Here is a 16,564-nt window from a genome sequence, read left to right as displayed (position 1 = left end):
TTCTTAGGTGCCCTTTTTCCTTGGAGGGTGTGTGAGAGAGAGAATGTGTGTGTCTTGGAAGCTTCTAAACAGGCTTTTAAACAAAACAAAACGAGCCACTATTTTTGTTAAGTTGTGGGCGAACATAGCAGACGACACAGCGATTTCTCCAAAGCAGCTCTTTATTTGTAAGCTGGACAGAACTGAACAGCAAACAGCTCAGCCGGCCTGCTTTTATAGGCAGCCGGCTGTCGACAATGTAGCAACAACAACCCAGGGTTTCCCGCCTAAAATAACTGACGTGGACCTGAGTGAAAACTACATACACAATACTCCTGGTGGCCAGGGCGAGAATTTCAGTACATAACAATTTTCTTTTTCTTTTTTGCATTTTTGATACAGAGAAACATGACATTGATAGAGGAAGGGACACTTGTTGCCCAGCTTGAGGGTTTCCCACAGACTTCTGGCTGGTCACTAAGAACATAAAAGCCTGCTATATCATCATCAACCTTTATTACGGTCCAGAGACCCAACAAATCGTTACAAAGCAATACACAATTCATACAGCCTACCTCCAGGTTAAACATGCGTTTTGTTCAGAATATAGGGGTCATTGGTTCTTGCAACCACCGATAAAAACTTTGCCACTGCTAATGTTCTAGCATTTGTCCAGTCTTCCAATAGGATCCTGACATAGTGAGCCTCTGATTTTCCTGGGAAAAGTACCAGCAAGGGTAGTATCAGTTCAGCCCTGGCTTGCTTATATTTTTCACAGTGCAACAAAATACGTTTTGTGAAATAGATGTCTTGAGCACACGAGCAAAGTCTGTCCTGGTAGGGAACTCCTCTCAACCTGCCATCCAACACTGCAGAAGGAAAGATGTTTAGTCTGGTTTTGGTGAAAAGCCTTCGATAGTTTGGTACTGTCAGGTTTTTAATGTAAGTTGTTAGCTTAAAGACATGCCCATATTGTACTCCTACTGCCAGCGGACTACAGACTGTGTGTGATTGAGATCGCAAGTCACTGTGTGCATTGTCCCATAATCTTTGCTTTAACATCTTTAGGGTACCTTCATAACCCAGGTAATACAGTTGGGGTGGCTGTACCAATTGGGGTACCAATAGAGGTGGCTTTTTTAGCCATGGTTTTCTGCCATTTGCTGACAAATTCCTCATTGATCAGGTGTTGGTACAAACCCTTCCCTAGATCAAACACTGATAAACCGAGTGACTGCTATATCAGGCCAGTGACCCATCTTGTCCAGCATCTTGTTCTCACAGCGGCCAACCAGATGGCAAGCAGTGTTTGAGCACCCCTAAACTGCCTTTCTGCATCCTCCTCACTGGAAATCCACTACTTGGGATGTGTCTCATTTCATCATAATCTCCCAGCTGGTCCCTATGGTAGTTGGAGTAATCAAACCAGGTTGTTGGGGAGACCTTTAGCACTGTAATACTGTAATGAGTTGGACTTTCTCCACCTTAATGTGATGCACTTCACCATGGCAAAGATCCTTTCTGATGCTTATGAGCAATCAAGTCCCATTCAGCAAAAGGTCCTCTCCAATGTTAATTGAATGCTTCCTGTTGGTCAGTACTGCTTATTTTATTGCTTCCTGTTTAGCGTCATGGTGGGATTCCTGATGCAAAATATTGTAATTCAAATGATCCCTCGAATACCCTTTCATGGCAGTTTATATAGGAGGATTATTTTTTTAAAAATACACCCCCTCCCCCACCTTTGTAGGAAAATAGCATTCTCTTCTTTCATTTCATCTGAATGGCTTTCCCCCCCCCTCTCCTCCCCCTGCCACAGAAACTATCCTACTGTAAATTAAAGGAAAGTGTTCAGGGAGCCGTTAGAAGCACTTCTGCAGTAATCCCACTACCATACTCGGCAAGAAGCAATGCATTGTACAGACCGTGCCAACAGGAAATCTAAAACGCATAAGAGCTGCCATGCCTCTGTGGTGCTTTACCCCCAAACGATTTGGCAACAGCATCATCCGAGTTCTCAAATGGAAACTTGAAAGTGAACAAAAGCTGGCAATTCTAGAGGAAAGGGCTAGTACAAAAGCAACCAGAATCTATTTACACGCGGGTGGGTGCACTGAAGCAGCCTCTGCCTTTTCTGGCCTACGTTCCCTTTCAAAGGCTTGCATTGTTCCCTGTGGATTATTAGACCAGCAAAGGCATCAAGTTTCCACCCGAGTTGCATGTGAATAATGAATGAAGCCCAGGAACGCTCCATGGTGATGACACCTGGCTTTGCAGCATCACCCTGGGAGAGGCTGCCGGTGGACCCTGCGGAGGAAGCCAGCTGTCATGTCCCCAGAAGCCTGCTCTGTGTGGTGGTGACTGACCATTGGCTACTTTCCTGGCATCCTTGCTCTTATGAAAACAGACCTTCATTCTGTAAAACCATTCTCTCTAAAGCAGCATTGCACCACTTTAAACGGGCATGGCTTCCTGCAAAGGATCCTGGGAACTGCATTTGGTTGAACTGAGCATTGTTAGGAGACCCCCATTTCTCTCTGGAAACTACAATTCCCAGAATTCCGTGGGAAGAGGGTTTGATTGTTAAACCAGTCTGGGAGTTGTATGTCTGTGAGGAGAACGGGGCAGCATTTACTCTCTTGGTACTGTTAAACTACAGTTCTCAGGATTCTTTGGGTGAAGCCATGACTGTTTAATGCTTCAAAGTTATAGAACAGGTGGAACTTTCATCTGAGTGTTGCCATTACAGAATAAGGGAGGAAGAAGGTTGGGGCAAAAATTGGAATTGGTTGACAGGGCCTATCGTCGGTCAGGTGGACAAGGCAATATAATTTCCATAGCAGCAAAGCCTCAAATGATGTATTGGCTCAAATCCTAGTTTCATATATAGCTTCTGTCTCTCAGCACATCAAAGAAATGGATGAGACGTTAAGATAAGTGAATAGAGTGATTGTCTGCCGTTTACATTTGGCAAATGAACAACTTGTCATCCCAGACAAAAGTTGTTAATTTTAATCCGTGTTCTCTGGGGCCAGGCATACATAAAAAGAGCATTTAAAAAGAGTGGCTTTGCTCAGAACAAGCTGGACAATTTTTAATTTATACAGTTTTAGTAGGGTTTTGTAATAGAAAGAAAACAAAGCCGTCATCCTAATGCTACTGTTTCATGACATCCTAATTGCTGGCTGCCATGTCAGGATGTGATGGAAGTGTGATCCCATTTCTGCTTCTGGAGACTACTTAAGAACAGAAGCTGTTTTTCAGGTGACTATAGTGCTTCAAAAGCTGTCAGCAATGTACAAACTGAAGCATATCCAGCTGGCATTCAGCACGGTCCCAGTGTGCCGCAGCTGTGAAAACGGTGAATTCCATGCTGGGAATCGTTGGGGGGGGGGGGATTGAAAATAAAACTCTCGTAATGTTGCTGTGCAAATCTGGTGTTGACCCCGTTTTGAATACTGTGTACAATCCTAGTCACCTCACTTCAAAAAAATATTGTAGAGTTGGGAGTATGTTCTGTTAAGGAAAATTCTGTAATTTCCGTAACAGTTCAGAAAGGGGTAGCCAAAATAAGAGTGGAGTAACCCCCCTATGAAGAATGGTGGTAGCACTTGGGGCCTATTATTGTTATTACTACTACTATGACTATTATTTATTAAATTTGTATACTGCCCTTCCTCCATAGATGTCAGGGCAGTTCACAGCATAAAAATGCAATATAGAAATGCAATATAAATAATTTAAAAAAACAAAACAATTTCCTCCTCTCCCAACCCCATCCCACAAACACATTTAAAAGGATATATGATGTTAGCCAAAAGCCTGGTTGAAGAGGAATGTTTTTGCCCGGCACTTAAAGGTCTATAATGAAGGCACCAGGGGAACCTACCTGGGGAGAGAGCACTCCACAAACAGGGAGCCACTGCAGAGAAGGCCGGTTCTCATGTTGCCACCATCCAGACCTCATGGAGGAGGCACACAAAGAAGGGCCTTGCATGGTGATTGGAGGTCTGGGTCAGTTTATATCTGGAGGGGCAGTCCTTGAAGTATTGCAGGCAGTCCTGAGCCAATTAAGGCTTTAAGATGTTAAAACCACCACATGTAACTGGGCCCGGAAGCAAATTGGCAGCCAGTCCAGTCAATGTAATATGCTCAACATCTTGCCCCGGTGAGCGGCCTAGCTGCCAAATTCTGCACCAGCTGAAGTTTCCAAACCATCTTCAGAGGCAGCCCCACATATAACATTTTGAGAAAAAGCAAGTACGGTAAGAGTTGGCATGATGGAAGTTCATAAATTCTGCATAGCATAGGGAAAGTGGATAGAGGAAAGTTTTTGTCTCAAAACACTGGTACCTGTAGACAGCAAATGCACCTGAACGTTGGAAGTTAAACTATGGAAGTCACTCCCACAGAAATCAGTGATGCACACCAACTTGGACGGCCTTTAAATAGGATTAGACAAATTCCTGTAGCATAAGGCTAGCTATGAAGACTGTTGGGCCTACATGGTTGGGGGCAGTAATGCTTCTCAGTACAAGTTGATGGAAACCCCAGGAGGAAAGACAGCTCTTGTCCTCCGGTTCTGCTTGTGGGTTGCCAACAGGCATCTAGCTGGCCAAACCTCTGTGCACTTTAGAACCAGATAGCTTCATTCAAGGAATTCAAATGCTAAGGCAATGAAACACAGTATAAGAAAGAATTAAAAATCAACGTTCTTGTTTAAAGGGGACATGCCCCGGACCACCTGAACAAAGCTTGCGGACCAAGCCACCAGCTTGACTTGTCATAAGGCCTATGAAAAGGAAGGCATGCTCTGTTTTCATCTGAGCGTTGTGCAGGTGCCATTTGAAGCATCAACTATCCCAGAGAAGAGGTGGAGGTTAGGACCCAGTGGAGCTGCCTGCCTCTTTCCCAGCTGGGTCACTCCAGCCATTTGTCTTCAGTGCTGTCAGCAAGTTATACAGGGCTTTGTGTGAGGCATGTACCGAGCCTACCAGCCTCTCCTACCAGCAACCAACAGGTACCTGCAGGAGAAATGGGACAAAGCCAGTTATCAGGAGCACTGCAGGAAGGTACACTATAGTCTACAAAAGGGATGTTGTTGGGGTGTCTTATTACAGCTGGCATATTCCTCACTTGTACCCCCAAAGCAAACTGTAGGGAGTGGGGTGGGGTGGTGGGCAGGTGCACAGGTAAAGACTTTTAAGGAAGCGAACCTGTGGGCACTTGAGATGCTGTTAAGACTACAGCTCCCATCATCCCTGAACATTGGCCGTACTCACTGGGGGGTTGATGGGAGGTGGTGTCCAACCACATATGGAGAGCCATCTGTTTTAGAGGATACTTTACAGGAGGTGTAAATGTAGAAGAGACACCTCTCTCCTCCCCTTGCAGGAAGGGATGCCTCTTGGAAGATAGAGCTCTCCATCAGCAGTATTTACAATAACTTGTACTTCATTAAAATGATAAAGTGGTTGAAATCTGCTGCTCAGTTGCTTGGGGACATGTTTTACTTGATCATAAAATTATTAAATGTTGCAGCCTTATCATTATGCTTTCTTCTGTTCCACTTCTCCTTTAGAAAGGTCAGAGTGGCTTATATCACCAGACTCTCACCCTGGGTTCTCAGGAAGCTGGGCTTGGATGAAAACAATTTCAAATGCCTAAAAAACATCTTCCAAGATGAGCTTTCCAAACTCCTGCAACTCTCCCAAGGAATGACTCAAAGGGTGACCTACTCCCCATGGCAGGGTGCAATTTAATAGCCCCAGAATGAGTCATTCATGGGTTTTGTTGCTGTTTGTACCTAAACGCTGCAGGAGAATCCCCAGCGGTTTCAAACAGGACTGGGAGAAGATTCCTGTTTGAAGCCATTCCCTGACAGTTTGGGTAATACCAATGTTCTAGTTACTTGGCATAACACAGCTTCCTGTCATCCTATCTTTGAGCCTGATTTGCTGACATGATAGATCTGGGAATCTTGTTAAAATATTTAATTGTAGCCATGTCTAGCTCTTGTGAGCTGTAACAATGCTGTCATCATATCTAAACTGACCGGTCAAAGAAATACAAGAAACAGTGTGAATCCAGATCATTAGCTTCAGATATTCCTGACACTCTCTCAACCTTGCAGGTGGAACTAGCAGTTCCTGTGATCAACACCAAAGCCCCACCTACACCTTTGCATCTTCAGGTGAATTTGAAGAAACTCCAGGTATTGTGGAATGGACTGAACTGGATGCTCAATGTGGGCTTGTTTATGCAGTCACAATTCAGAAGTTTATATCCAAGAGGGTTGGGGATATCCTGGGATAACTGCCCCTTGCAAATGCAAACAAATAATTTCAAGATCTACCAGACATATGCCCTTGATGGGGCAATCACAAATCATGGTATTAGTCTAATGAATGAAAGGTGGTCTTCTGCACTCCAGAACTGAATGCAATTGCTGGGCTCACATATTTTTGGCTCAGCCAAACAAATCTCCAGATGGAAAATTAAATTGTCATCAGCCTCTCATGTTGTGTGTTTTCAGCTGGAAAGAGAACGCCAAGCTGTTCGGGACCAGGAAAACCGCTCACATTCTGCCAGACTTTGGCATATCAAGCAGTCGCCGGGACGGGTGGACAACTGGAACTTCTATTGCATTCACAGGTCTGTAAGTAGTGGGTTTAAATTAGGCATGGGCAACTAGTGGCCCTCAGACAAGTATTGTGGGTGGGTGGGCGGACAAGGAAGAGGGAATGGGGTGGGAGAGAGGAAGACGAGGATGAGGACAAGTCTTGCACACCTATAGCCCTGTCTCTGCCCACCATCAGCATGTGGTCCCTGGCAGGTGACCCATGAGAAAATGAAGTGCTTGACAAAAGAAAAAGTTTCCCGAACCCTGGTTTAAACAGTGACTAGGGCAGGTTCAGCAGAGATGCCAGAGAGATCCAAGTTCTAGTCTGATGGTGGGAGGGAAAATACAGTGGTACCTCGGGTTAAGAACTTAATTCGTTCGTTCTTAACCTGGTCCGTTCTTAACCTGAAACTGTTCTTAACCTGAAGCACCACTTTAGCTAATGGGGCCTCCTGCTGCCGCTGTGCCACCGGAACACGATTTCTGTTCTTGTCCTGAAGCAAAGTTCTTAACCTAAGTTACTATTTCTGGGTTAGCGGAGTCTGTAACTTGAAGCGTCTGTAACCTGAAGTGTCTGTAACCCAAGGTACCACTGTAATGCCAAAGGCATGGGTAGGCAAGCTAAGGCCCAGAGGCCAGATACGGCCCAATTGCCTTCTCAATCCGGCCCACGGACGGTCCGGGAATCAGCGTGTTTTTACATGAGTAGAATGTGTCCTTTTTTAAAAGATGCATATCTGGGTTATTTGTGGGGCATAGGAATTCATTCATATATTTTTTTCAAAATATAGCCTGATCCCCACACAAGGTCTGAGGGACAGTGGACCGGCCCCCTGCTAAAAAAGTTTGCTGATCCCTGGCCAAAGGTGAAATATACTCAGAGTCGCAAAGTGATTTCATGCTCTTTATTCAGCTCATAGTGGTGAGGAGGAATGAATGAAAGTCCCCTCAAAGTATCTGCTTTATATACATTATTTACACAATGGGCTGCACATGATTGGCTAATTCTGGAATTCTACTGTAAGCCAATCAGGTTGTGGATTCACTTATATCTGGAGCATGACTGGGTGGTTCCTGCCAACCAATCAGACTGCTGCATTGTTCTAGGACCAATCAGACTGATGCATTCTGAATCCTATTGTTCTAGGACCAATCAGACTGCTGCGATTTGGATCCTATTCAACTCAGTACATAACACCCCTCCCCTCTAAGTTCCAGTCCTGCCCGGGAGGTCACATTCATAGTCCTCGAGGTACGCCGGCGGCCCACGTGTGCGTTGCGGCCTGTGGTGTTCCCTGGTCCGGGGTTCAGGTTCTGGCTCGTGTTCCAAGGATGCTTGCTGTGATGGGCCTGTTTGGTCTGGCGCAACCGGCTCGCTCAGTCGTGGTTCTGGTTCCAGTGTCCTTTCGGCCTCGCGTGTCCTCTCTGTATTTACTGATTCTGCCTCTCCTGCTGGCCCCTCCTGCTCTATGGGCCTCACTGCCGCTCTGTTCCCTTGGGACTCCTCTGACCTTTCCTCCTCCTGGTTTTCTCCCAGGAATCGTCGCCGTATCTGGTCGCAGTGGCGGCGCCAGCATTGCCCCCCATCCGTTAGCACCTCGTATGACACGGGGCCAGTGACCCTGGTGACTGTGGCGGGTACCCATGCTGGGCCTGCCCCAAAATTCTTTGCGTACACTGGGTCCTGGGCCTCGAAGGTCCGGGGGTTCCTGCCTTCCCCCACCACTACCTCATCCTGAGCTCTATCGGGGTGAAGGCGGTCCAATCTGATTGCAAGGCGCCGACGCATTAGTAGTTCAGCAGGGCTCCGGCCAGTCGTTGAGCTGGGGGTGGTGTGCTGTGCTAGGAGGAATGTGGCAAGGCGGTACTCCCAATCCCCTTGCGTCATGTGGCGAAGGGTGTCCTTGGTGGTCCGCACCATGCGTTCTGCTTGGCCATTGGTGGCAGGGTGGAATGGCGCCGAACGGATGTGGCGGATGGCGTTCTGCGCTGTGAAGGTTTGGAATTCTCCTGACGTGAATGCAGTCCCGTTGTCTGAGACGAGAGTGTCAGGGAGCCCGTGGGTTGCAAACAGCCTGCGTAGTACCCGGATGGCTGCGGATGTAGAAGTGGACGGTACCAGTGCGACTTCCAGCCATTTGGTGTAGGAGTCCACCACTATGAAGAATGTTTTCCCCTGAAAGGGGCCAGCGAAGTCCACATGCAGGCGTGACCATGGTGCTCGGGCGGACTCCCAGGACTGGACTGGGGCCCTTGGGGGATCTGGGCGGGATTCTTGGCAGGCCTGGCAGTGTTTGACCCAGGCCTCTATCTCTCCGTCGATCCCCGGCCACCACACATAACTCCTGGCCAGGGCCTTCATTCTTACTACCCCTGGGTGTGTCTCGTGTAGGGCTGTGAGGACCCTTTTGCGGAGGGGCTGGGGAACAACGACCCTGCTTCCCCATAACAGGCACCCCTTGTGGGCCGACAGTTCATGTTTGCGGGTTGTGTAGCCAGCGAATTCTGGCCCAGGGCTGTTGCTGGACCATCCCCTCCACACCCAGTCCAGGACCCGGGAGATGACCCTGTCTTTCTTGGAATGGTGTGCAACTTCTTGTGCCTGAATGGGGCGGTCGGGAAGCAGCTCCAGGCTCATAACCTCTTGTGCAGGTGCTGGGTCGGGGCCTGTTTCCGGTAGTGGTAGCCTGCTGAGGGCGTCCGCATGGCCCATCGCCTTCCCAGGTCGGTGAATCAGTGCATAGTGGTAGCTGGCAAGGAAAATTGACCACCTGAGGACGCGAGGAGACAGCACTTGGGGGGTCTGCTTTTCGGGGGCAAACAAGCCAAGCAACGGCTTGTGGTCAGTCACCACGGTGAAGGGCCGCCCGTACAAGAAATCATGGAATTTTTTTACTCCCTTCACGATTGCCAGCCCCTCCTTGTCTATTTGTGAGTAGTTCCGTTCGGTTGCGCTGAGTGTCTGGGAAAAGTATGCTACTGGTACCTCTCTTCCATCCGGGAGTTGGTGTCCCAGGACAGCGCCAATGCCATAGGGTGAGGCGTCGCATGCTAGCACCACCGGCAGCCTCTCGTCGAAGTGTGCCAAGACCGAGTTTGAGACAAGCAAGTCCTTGACTGCCTGGAATGCAGCCTCCTGGCGCTGGCCCCACACCCAAGGGGCCCGCTTGTCCAGAAGTCTGTGTAGGGGCTCTGCTACCGCCGCTTTGTGGGGAAGGAAGGAATGATAAAAGTTCAATAGTCCCAAGAAGGCCTGAAGTTCAGTCTTGTTCTTGGGCGCTGGGGCATCACAAATGGCCCGTACCTTGTCCCCAGTCGGGTGTACCCCTTCTGCGTCCACCATAAATCCCAGAAAGTCCACCCGAGTAGACATTTTTCCCGCTTCACCTTGAGACCCGCCGTCTGGAAACGGTGCAGAACGGTGCGGAGGCGGTCCTCAAACTCCTCTGGTGTGGGCCCGGCAATCAACACATCATCGAAGAAGGTGGTGACGCCAGGAATTCCTTTAAGGAGAGAGTCCATTAGGTTCTGGAATATGCCTGGTGCCACGCTGACGCCGAATTGCAGCCGCTTCACCCTGAACGCTCCTCTGTGCGTCACAATCGTCTGTGCCTCTGCTGTGACCTCATCTACTGGTAGCTGTTGATATGCTTGGGCCAAGTCCAGCTTGCCAAAAATTTTCGACCCAGCCAGGGTGGCAAGGACATGGCTGACCACTGGCACTGGGTATGCATGGGCCGTGAGGGCCTTGTTTATGGTACATTTGTAGTCTGCGCAGATGCGGACCGAACTATTAGGCTTGACGGGTGTGACGATTGGGGTTTCCCAGGGGGCATTAGGCACCGGCTCCAGCACTCCTTGCTCCACGAGCCGGTCCAATTCCTCGTCTATACGGGGTTTCAGGGCGAACGGGACCCGGCGGGCCTTGAGCCTGACTGGTCGTACTGCGGGGTCAAGCTGTAGAGCAATGGGGGGGCCCGTATACTGTCCCAATTTCCCATCAAAAACCCCCGGAAATTCCTTGCATATGGTGTCCACGTCCACTTGTAAGCTAGTGTTGTTCACCCCGGTGACGGCTAGCCCCAGTGGTCCAAACCATGCCAATCCCAGTAAGCTAATGTAGGGGCCCTTGACCACAAGCAAGTCCAGTTGCCGCGTCCGCCCTCGGTATTGCACCCTGAAGGTCCCCACCCCCATTGTGGGGACCTTACGTTTCTGGAAGTCCCGGAGGGTGAATGGGGCCGGCCTGAGTTTGGGACCCCCAGTAGGACACAGTTTCCTTAAGGTCCTTGCCGAGATTATGGATAGATTTGAACCCGTGTCAAGCTCCATGCGGCATGGGGCCCCCTCTATCTGTACCTCTACATAAATTTTCTCTACGTTGGGGTGGGGCAACTGGTATACCTGGAAGTCCGTGAGCTCCGTTGAGTTGCCTTGGTGCGTTGGGCCCCGGGACCTGGGGCTCTTGGATTGGTCATCTGATGCCTGGCGTCGGGTGGGCCGAGCCCGACACACCCGGGCGATGTGCCCCGATTTTCTGCACTGCCTGCACTCTGCGTTGCGGAAACGGCAGGTCCTCCTCTCGTGACTTTCTCCACAGCTTGCGCAGTTCCCTCCTTCTCGTCGAGGCAGCTGTGGTATGTGGGCTGCTTGAGTGCGCTGCTGTACTCGGTGCACCTCCTCCCTGTTGGATCCTGAGTCGTCGGTGAGGTCTTCGTGGTGGACCCTCGGTTGGGATGGCTGGCTCGGCCGTGCCTCTTGCGTCGACTTCTCAGCAGCTTCCGTTGCCAGGGCCTCCTCCAGAGCGACCTGGAACGTTAGATTCTTCTTAGCGTAGAGGCGTCGTTGCAGCTTCTCATCCCTCAGGCCACCGACGAGGCGGTCACGAAGCATGTTCTCCAGCTCTGAGAAGTTGCAGAACCGGGCGGCTTGGCGGAGAGAGGTCACAAACCCAGTTATGGTTTCCCCAGGGGCTTGCCGCTTTGCGTAGAAGGCATTTCGACGAGCCACCACTGAGGGCTGTGGCGAAAAGTGCCCCTTCAGCTGTTCCATTATTGTTTTGTATGGAACTGTAGCGACGTCTTCAGGCGCAAGGAGAGCCCGGGCGATTTCAAACGTCTCCTCTCCGCAGACGCTGAAGAATATTGCCCTCTTCTTGGCGTCTTCTTCATCGGTGACCCCTTTGGCTTCTAGGAGGAAGGTGAAACGAGAGGCGTACGCTTCCCAGTCTCCAGATGCTGGGTTGAACGGCGAGAAGCTGCTGTTGGTTGCCATTCTGAGTTCCTTGTGTCCCGGAGCTGAAGCCTGGATACACGGTGCGAGGCAGCGGTGCGGCAGGTGGCGGTGCTGCGGTGCGGTGTGTGGCAGTCAGCTCAGCGGGATCCTACCTTCGTCGCCAGTGAAATATACTCAGAGTCGCAAAGTGATTTCATGCTCTTTATTCAGCTCATAGTGGTGAGGAGGAATGAATGAAAGTCCCCTCAAAGTATCTGCTTTATATACATTATTTACACAATGGGCTGCACATGATTGGCTAATTCTGGAATTCTACTGTAAGCCAATCAGGTTGTGGATTCACTTATATCTGGAGCATGATTGGGTGATTCCTGCCAACCAATCAGACTGCTGCATTGTTCTAGGACCAATCAGACTGATGCATTCTGAATCCTATTGTTCTAGGACCAATCAGACTGCTGCGATTTGGATCCTATTCAACTCAGTACATAACAAAAGGGCACCTCCTGACATCAATAAGCTATTTCCAGGAAGCGGGTGGAGGCAAATGCAATCTGAATTCAGATCATTTGGGGCTGGCTGTGGCTCAAAGGGGGTCAGGACGCGATGCAAGAAACCTAGATCTAGAATAAAGGGTTTCAAGATGGAATGAGGAAGCTGTGGATCTCTGTACGCTTTTGGACCCCAACTCCCATCATCGCTGGCCATTGGCTATGTTGGCAGGGGCTGGTGAGAGTTGGAGTCCTACAAGCCCTGGAGGTCCACAGCTCCTCCTCTCCTTCTTTAAAAGAAGACCACCCCCTCCCCTGTGATCTGCTCTTCCCCGTTCAGCTTGAATTGCGGGAAGCGGCAGCGCGATCTTGCACGCATCTACTGGGAGAACCAAGAGCTGGCGAAGCGTCTGGAAGGAAGGAGGTCAGAACTTGCTCAGGAACGCTGGCAGCAAGACTGGCACAAGGAGCAGCTAATCCGTAGCAGCATTGCCCGCTATCCCCGGGAGACAGTGAGCTGCCAGGTAATAAGAGTTGGATTTGCCCCGGTCGTGGAAAGTGGAAGGAGGAAAATCCATCTACAGTCCCCTCATTTTAACAGACACTAGCCTAGGGGCTGCCAACACACCCCTGTGCCCACCAATACTTGTTTATTTATTTTAAGAGTTCTAACCCGCACTTTCATAAAATATATCAAGGTGGCTTACAACATAAAATGCAGGAAGATCAATCAATAAATATCTGTAAAACACAATTGAAACAGCAATGAAACAGCAATAGATTAAAAATAAAAAATACGAATTGTGAATACCTGCCTAAAACAATTCAGCTTTAAAATAAGGCAGGGGCATTTCTTGCCTAACCTCTACAGGTAGTGAGTTTCACAGGGCAGGGGCTGCCATGCTAAAGGCTTGGTCCCTAGTGAAGGCCAACCGAAACTCAGGGTTGCAGGGAATCACCTGAATTGCCCCATCAAAGGATCCCAATGATCAAGGTCGTGTATTAGCGATGTAGATCTTGGATTTTCTCCCCCAACTCTTATGGCCAGCGTGCTTTTTATTACTATAAATAACACATATCAGATTGAAATGGTTGCCCCACCCCAGAATGTAAGATTAGAAGAAGACCGATCTAATGTTTCAATTTCATTTTTAGTTCTATTTATGCTGGTCTGCGGCCATCTTAAAAATTTCCTTGATTTTATTTCTGCACCCCTGCATTACTCCATTACAAACTAGGAGTTCACCATCACAGTGACATTAATTTATGGTAAAAGAAATAAATAAATGAAATAATTGTCCAGTAGCGCCTTAGAGACTAAGTTTGTTCTGGGTATGCGTGCACACTTCTTCAGATACGATACCCGAATCTATGAATTTAAAGGTGAGTTAAAAGTATATTAAGGGTGGGATAACTTAATATACATTATTAGGCAATGTGTAAACATCTACAGCAAGAGAACACGCCACTTATGTTTTTGTCTTAGTGCCAATGTGGCAATGCTCTCATTATGGGATACAGTGGTACCCCGCAAGACGAATGCCTCGCAAGACGGAAAACCCGCTAGACGAAAGGGTTTTCCGTTTTTCAATGCGCTTCGCAGGACAAATTTCCCTATGGGCTTGCTTCGCAAGACAAAAATGTCTTGCGAGTCTTGAGATTTTTTTTCGCTCCCCACCCCCATTTTCTAAGCCGCTAAACTGCTAATAGCCTTTTAGCAGCTAATCCACTAATCCCTTAAGCCTTTAATAGCCGCTAAACCGCTAAACGCGCTAATCCGCTAAGCCGCTAATAGGGTTGCTTCGCAAGACGAAAAAACCGCTTGACGAAGAGACTCGCGGAACAAATTAATTTCGTCTTGCGAGGCACCACTGTACTCCAGTTCTGGGTCCTGAAAAGATACACACGTATGTACTTTGAGTAATCTCAGAACAGAAGTTGGCTGTTGAACTCATAATCAACCTTTACTAAATAGCAAAACCAAATAGTAAATTAACAATGTCACAGCAGCAATTAAATGGCAGGAGTGGGAAGGTATAATTAACAGGATCACTGCACCTCGTTCTTTATCATATTGACATACCATTCATTTTCAATCAGTTATTTATTATGATTAAGTTAGATACTGCTTTGGTGCAAAAAGGGCTCTGTTCCCTGCATGGCTGTGGTGGAAGTGCCCCAAAAGTGGATGGATGGGACCAAAGTGTGCTTAGAGCCGGCAATTAATTGGCAGAGCAGAGCTGAATAATGCAACTCTGAAGTTACAGTAAAACTTTTGACAGCAACACACTGCTCTTTCTCACCACCAAGGTAGTTACCGTATTTTTTGCTCTATAAGACTCACTTTTTCCCTCCTAAAAAGTAAGGGGAAATGTGTGTGCGTCTTATGGAGCGAATGCAGGCCGCGCAGCTATCCCAGAAGCCAGAACAGCAAGAGGGATTGCTGCTTTCACTGCGCAGCGATCCCTCTTGCTGTTCTGGCTTCTGAGAGTCAGAATACTTTTTTTCTTGTTTTCCTCCTCCAAAAACTAGGTGCGTCTTGTGGTCTGGTGCGTCTTATAGAGCGAAAAATACGGTAGTTTTCTTTGGTGACGGTGAAAACTTCAGTCCATTTATAAAACTAGCCCACCGTTTCTGTCTCATCTGCACGCCTAAGAAGTGCCTAACCATCAGCATTGTGTTTCCCAGGCAAGGAATGGGAGAAGGAGGCAGGCATGCCAGAACAACCATATTCCCCTTTCAGCCTCTGGCAGGAGAAACCCCAGCATAAACCCCAGCAGGACCCGTGAACCTTTCAGCAGCAAGAATCACAGCAGAATGGGCAAGAGCTTTGGGGGAAGTGAGAGTGAGTCCACCCAAGAAGAGGAGATAACAACCACCAAATGCTCACCTTCCTCTTTGGGAAAAAGAGATCTGGCCGGGCAACTCAGCAAAGAGACTTCTCTGCTGGCCAAGATTGCATCTGGAGGCTTCTGCCCCAGGTATGCCGATGGTTCGTTGGTCAGGACAGATTTGGCAGGGGGAGGTGCTCTTGAAAAGCCCAAAGGTGAAGCAATGATGATCAGCAGCAAACCTCGCACCTCTGTATGCTTAAGGGGGAACCTTGGACCTGTGGAGACCAGCCTGATGGCTGCTTCAGGGAACATGGAGAAGAAGGCAGCATTTTCATCCACTAAAAACATTTAACCTTGCTGCAGAAGGACTGGGAGGGCTCCCTCCTTTGAAGGGAAAGCCATCTTCTGGGTGTCTGGGTGCCTGTCGAGTGTCTATAAGCCACCACTTGGGAAATATCCTGAGTGGTGCTGCGGTACATCAAGTGAAGCACTGAGCAGATTCTCCATCTCCTCTGCAAAGCTTTGGCGAAATTCTTTGGCCAAGGTGCATGAAAGCAGCTCTGGCCTGTTGCTCAGTGACAGCTTTGCATCCAGAAGTTTCCCAGTTAAGTCCATTATATCTTCCATTGAAAGGTGATGGAAAAACCCCTTCTCTTACGATGACCCTGGAAAGCCTCTACAGGTCAGACTAAACAATACTTCACTAGATCAGAAAGTAGTGTGGCCAAGTATAAAGCAGCTTCCATGTGCCTTTCATGGCCTCCAGATATCAAATACAGCTGGACATATGAATGTGCCCAGCTCCTGATATCCGCTTCAGAGGCTCTTCTGTCTGTCAGCAATATAAATTAGGTTGGCTGATAGCAGGCCAGGGCCTTCTGGGTGGTGGCACCTCCAGAGTTGTGTGGCATCCTTCCCAAGGAATTCATTCAAGTCAACCTCTCTTGTAGTCTTTAGATGTGGAGTAAATACTTTATTTCTCATCTTACATTGACTGTGTTTTAATCATGCATGTTTGTGCTGGGTTTGTTTTTTCGTTTTGTTTTTTGGTGACTTTATTGTTATTGTGAGCCACCTTGGCAGAATTTTATTCTTAAAGATGGAATGGTTGATTGAATAAAGAAAAAGTCTAATGGTTTAACATCGTTGCTACAGCCTATGGCTAAAAGAATCAAGTGGGGGGGGGGAAATAATTTACAAAAAATGTTTTGGACATCCACTGCCCAGCAGTAGGGTTAGAAGAACAACGGAACTCTTTTTGCCCTGAAAAAAGAAGCCTTTCTTTATTCTGTTTTAAATAAAATTTTATTTCCCTAAGCCGCGCGGTCATCATTTTCCAGTGATAAAAACCCTTCTGTTTCGACCACCAAACCTTTCAAGGGAGCAGTTGCTACTGTTTGGCA

At 48.3% G+C, this 16,564-nt stretch overlaps 1 protein-coding gene across 1 annotated transcript; it reads left to right on the top strand.

The window, feature by feature from the left end:
* Positions 1-4,799: 4,799 nt before the first annotated feature.
* On the top strand, positions 4,800-16,251 carry LOC310663823 (uncharacterized protein). The gene is made up of 5 exons (XM_083412277.1): positions 4,800-5,051; positions 6,113-6,193; positions 6,515-6,633; positions 12,668-12,851; positions 15,016-16,251. The coding sequence occupies exons 1-5, from the start codon at positions 4,959-4,961 to the stop codon at positions 15,511-15,513; spliced, it is 975 nt and encodes a 324-aa protein (XP_083268403.1). The 5' UTR covers positions 4,800-4,958; the 3' UTR covers positions 15,514-16,251.
* Positions 16,252-16,564: the final 313 nt, after the last annotated feature.

This window comes from Podarcis tiliguerta (genome assembly GCF_965153285.1).
Source record: "Podarcis tiliguerta genome assembly, chromosome: 14".
NCBI lineage: Eukaryota > Metazoa > Chordata > Lepidosauria > Squamata > Lacertidae > Podarcis > Podarcis tiliguerta.
This window is presented reverse-complemented; position numbering and strand designations above follow the sequence as displayed.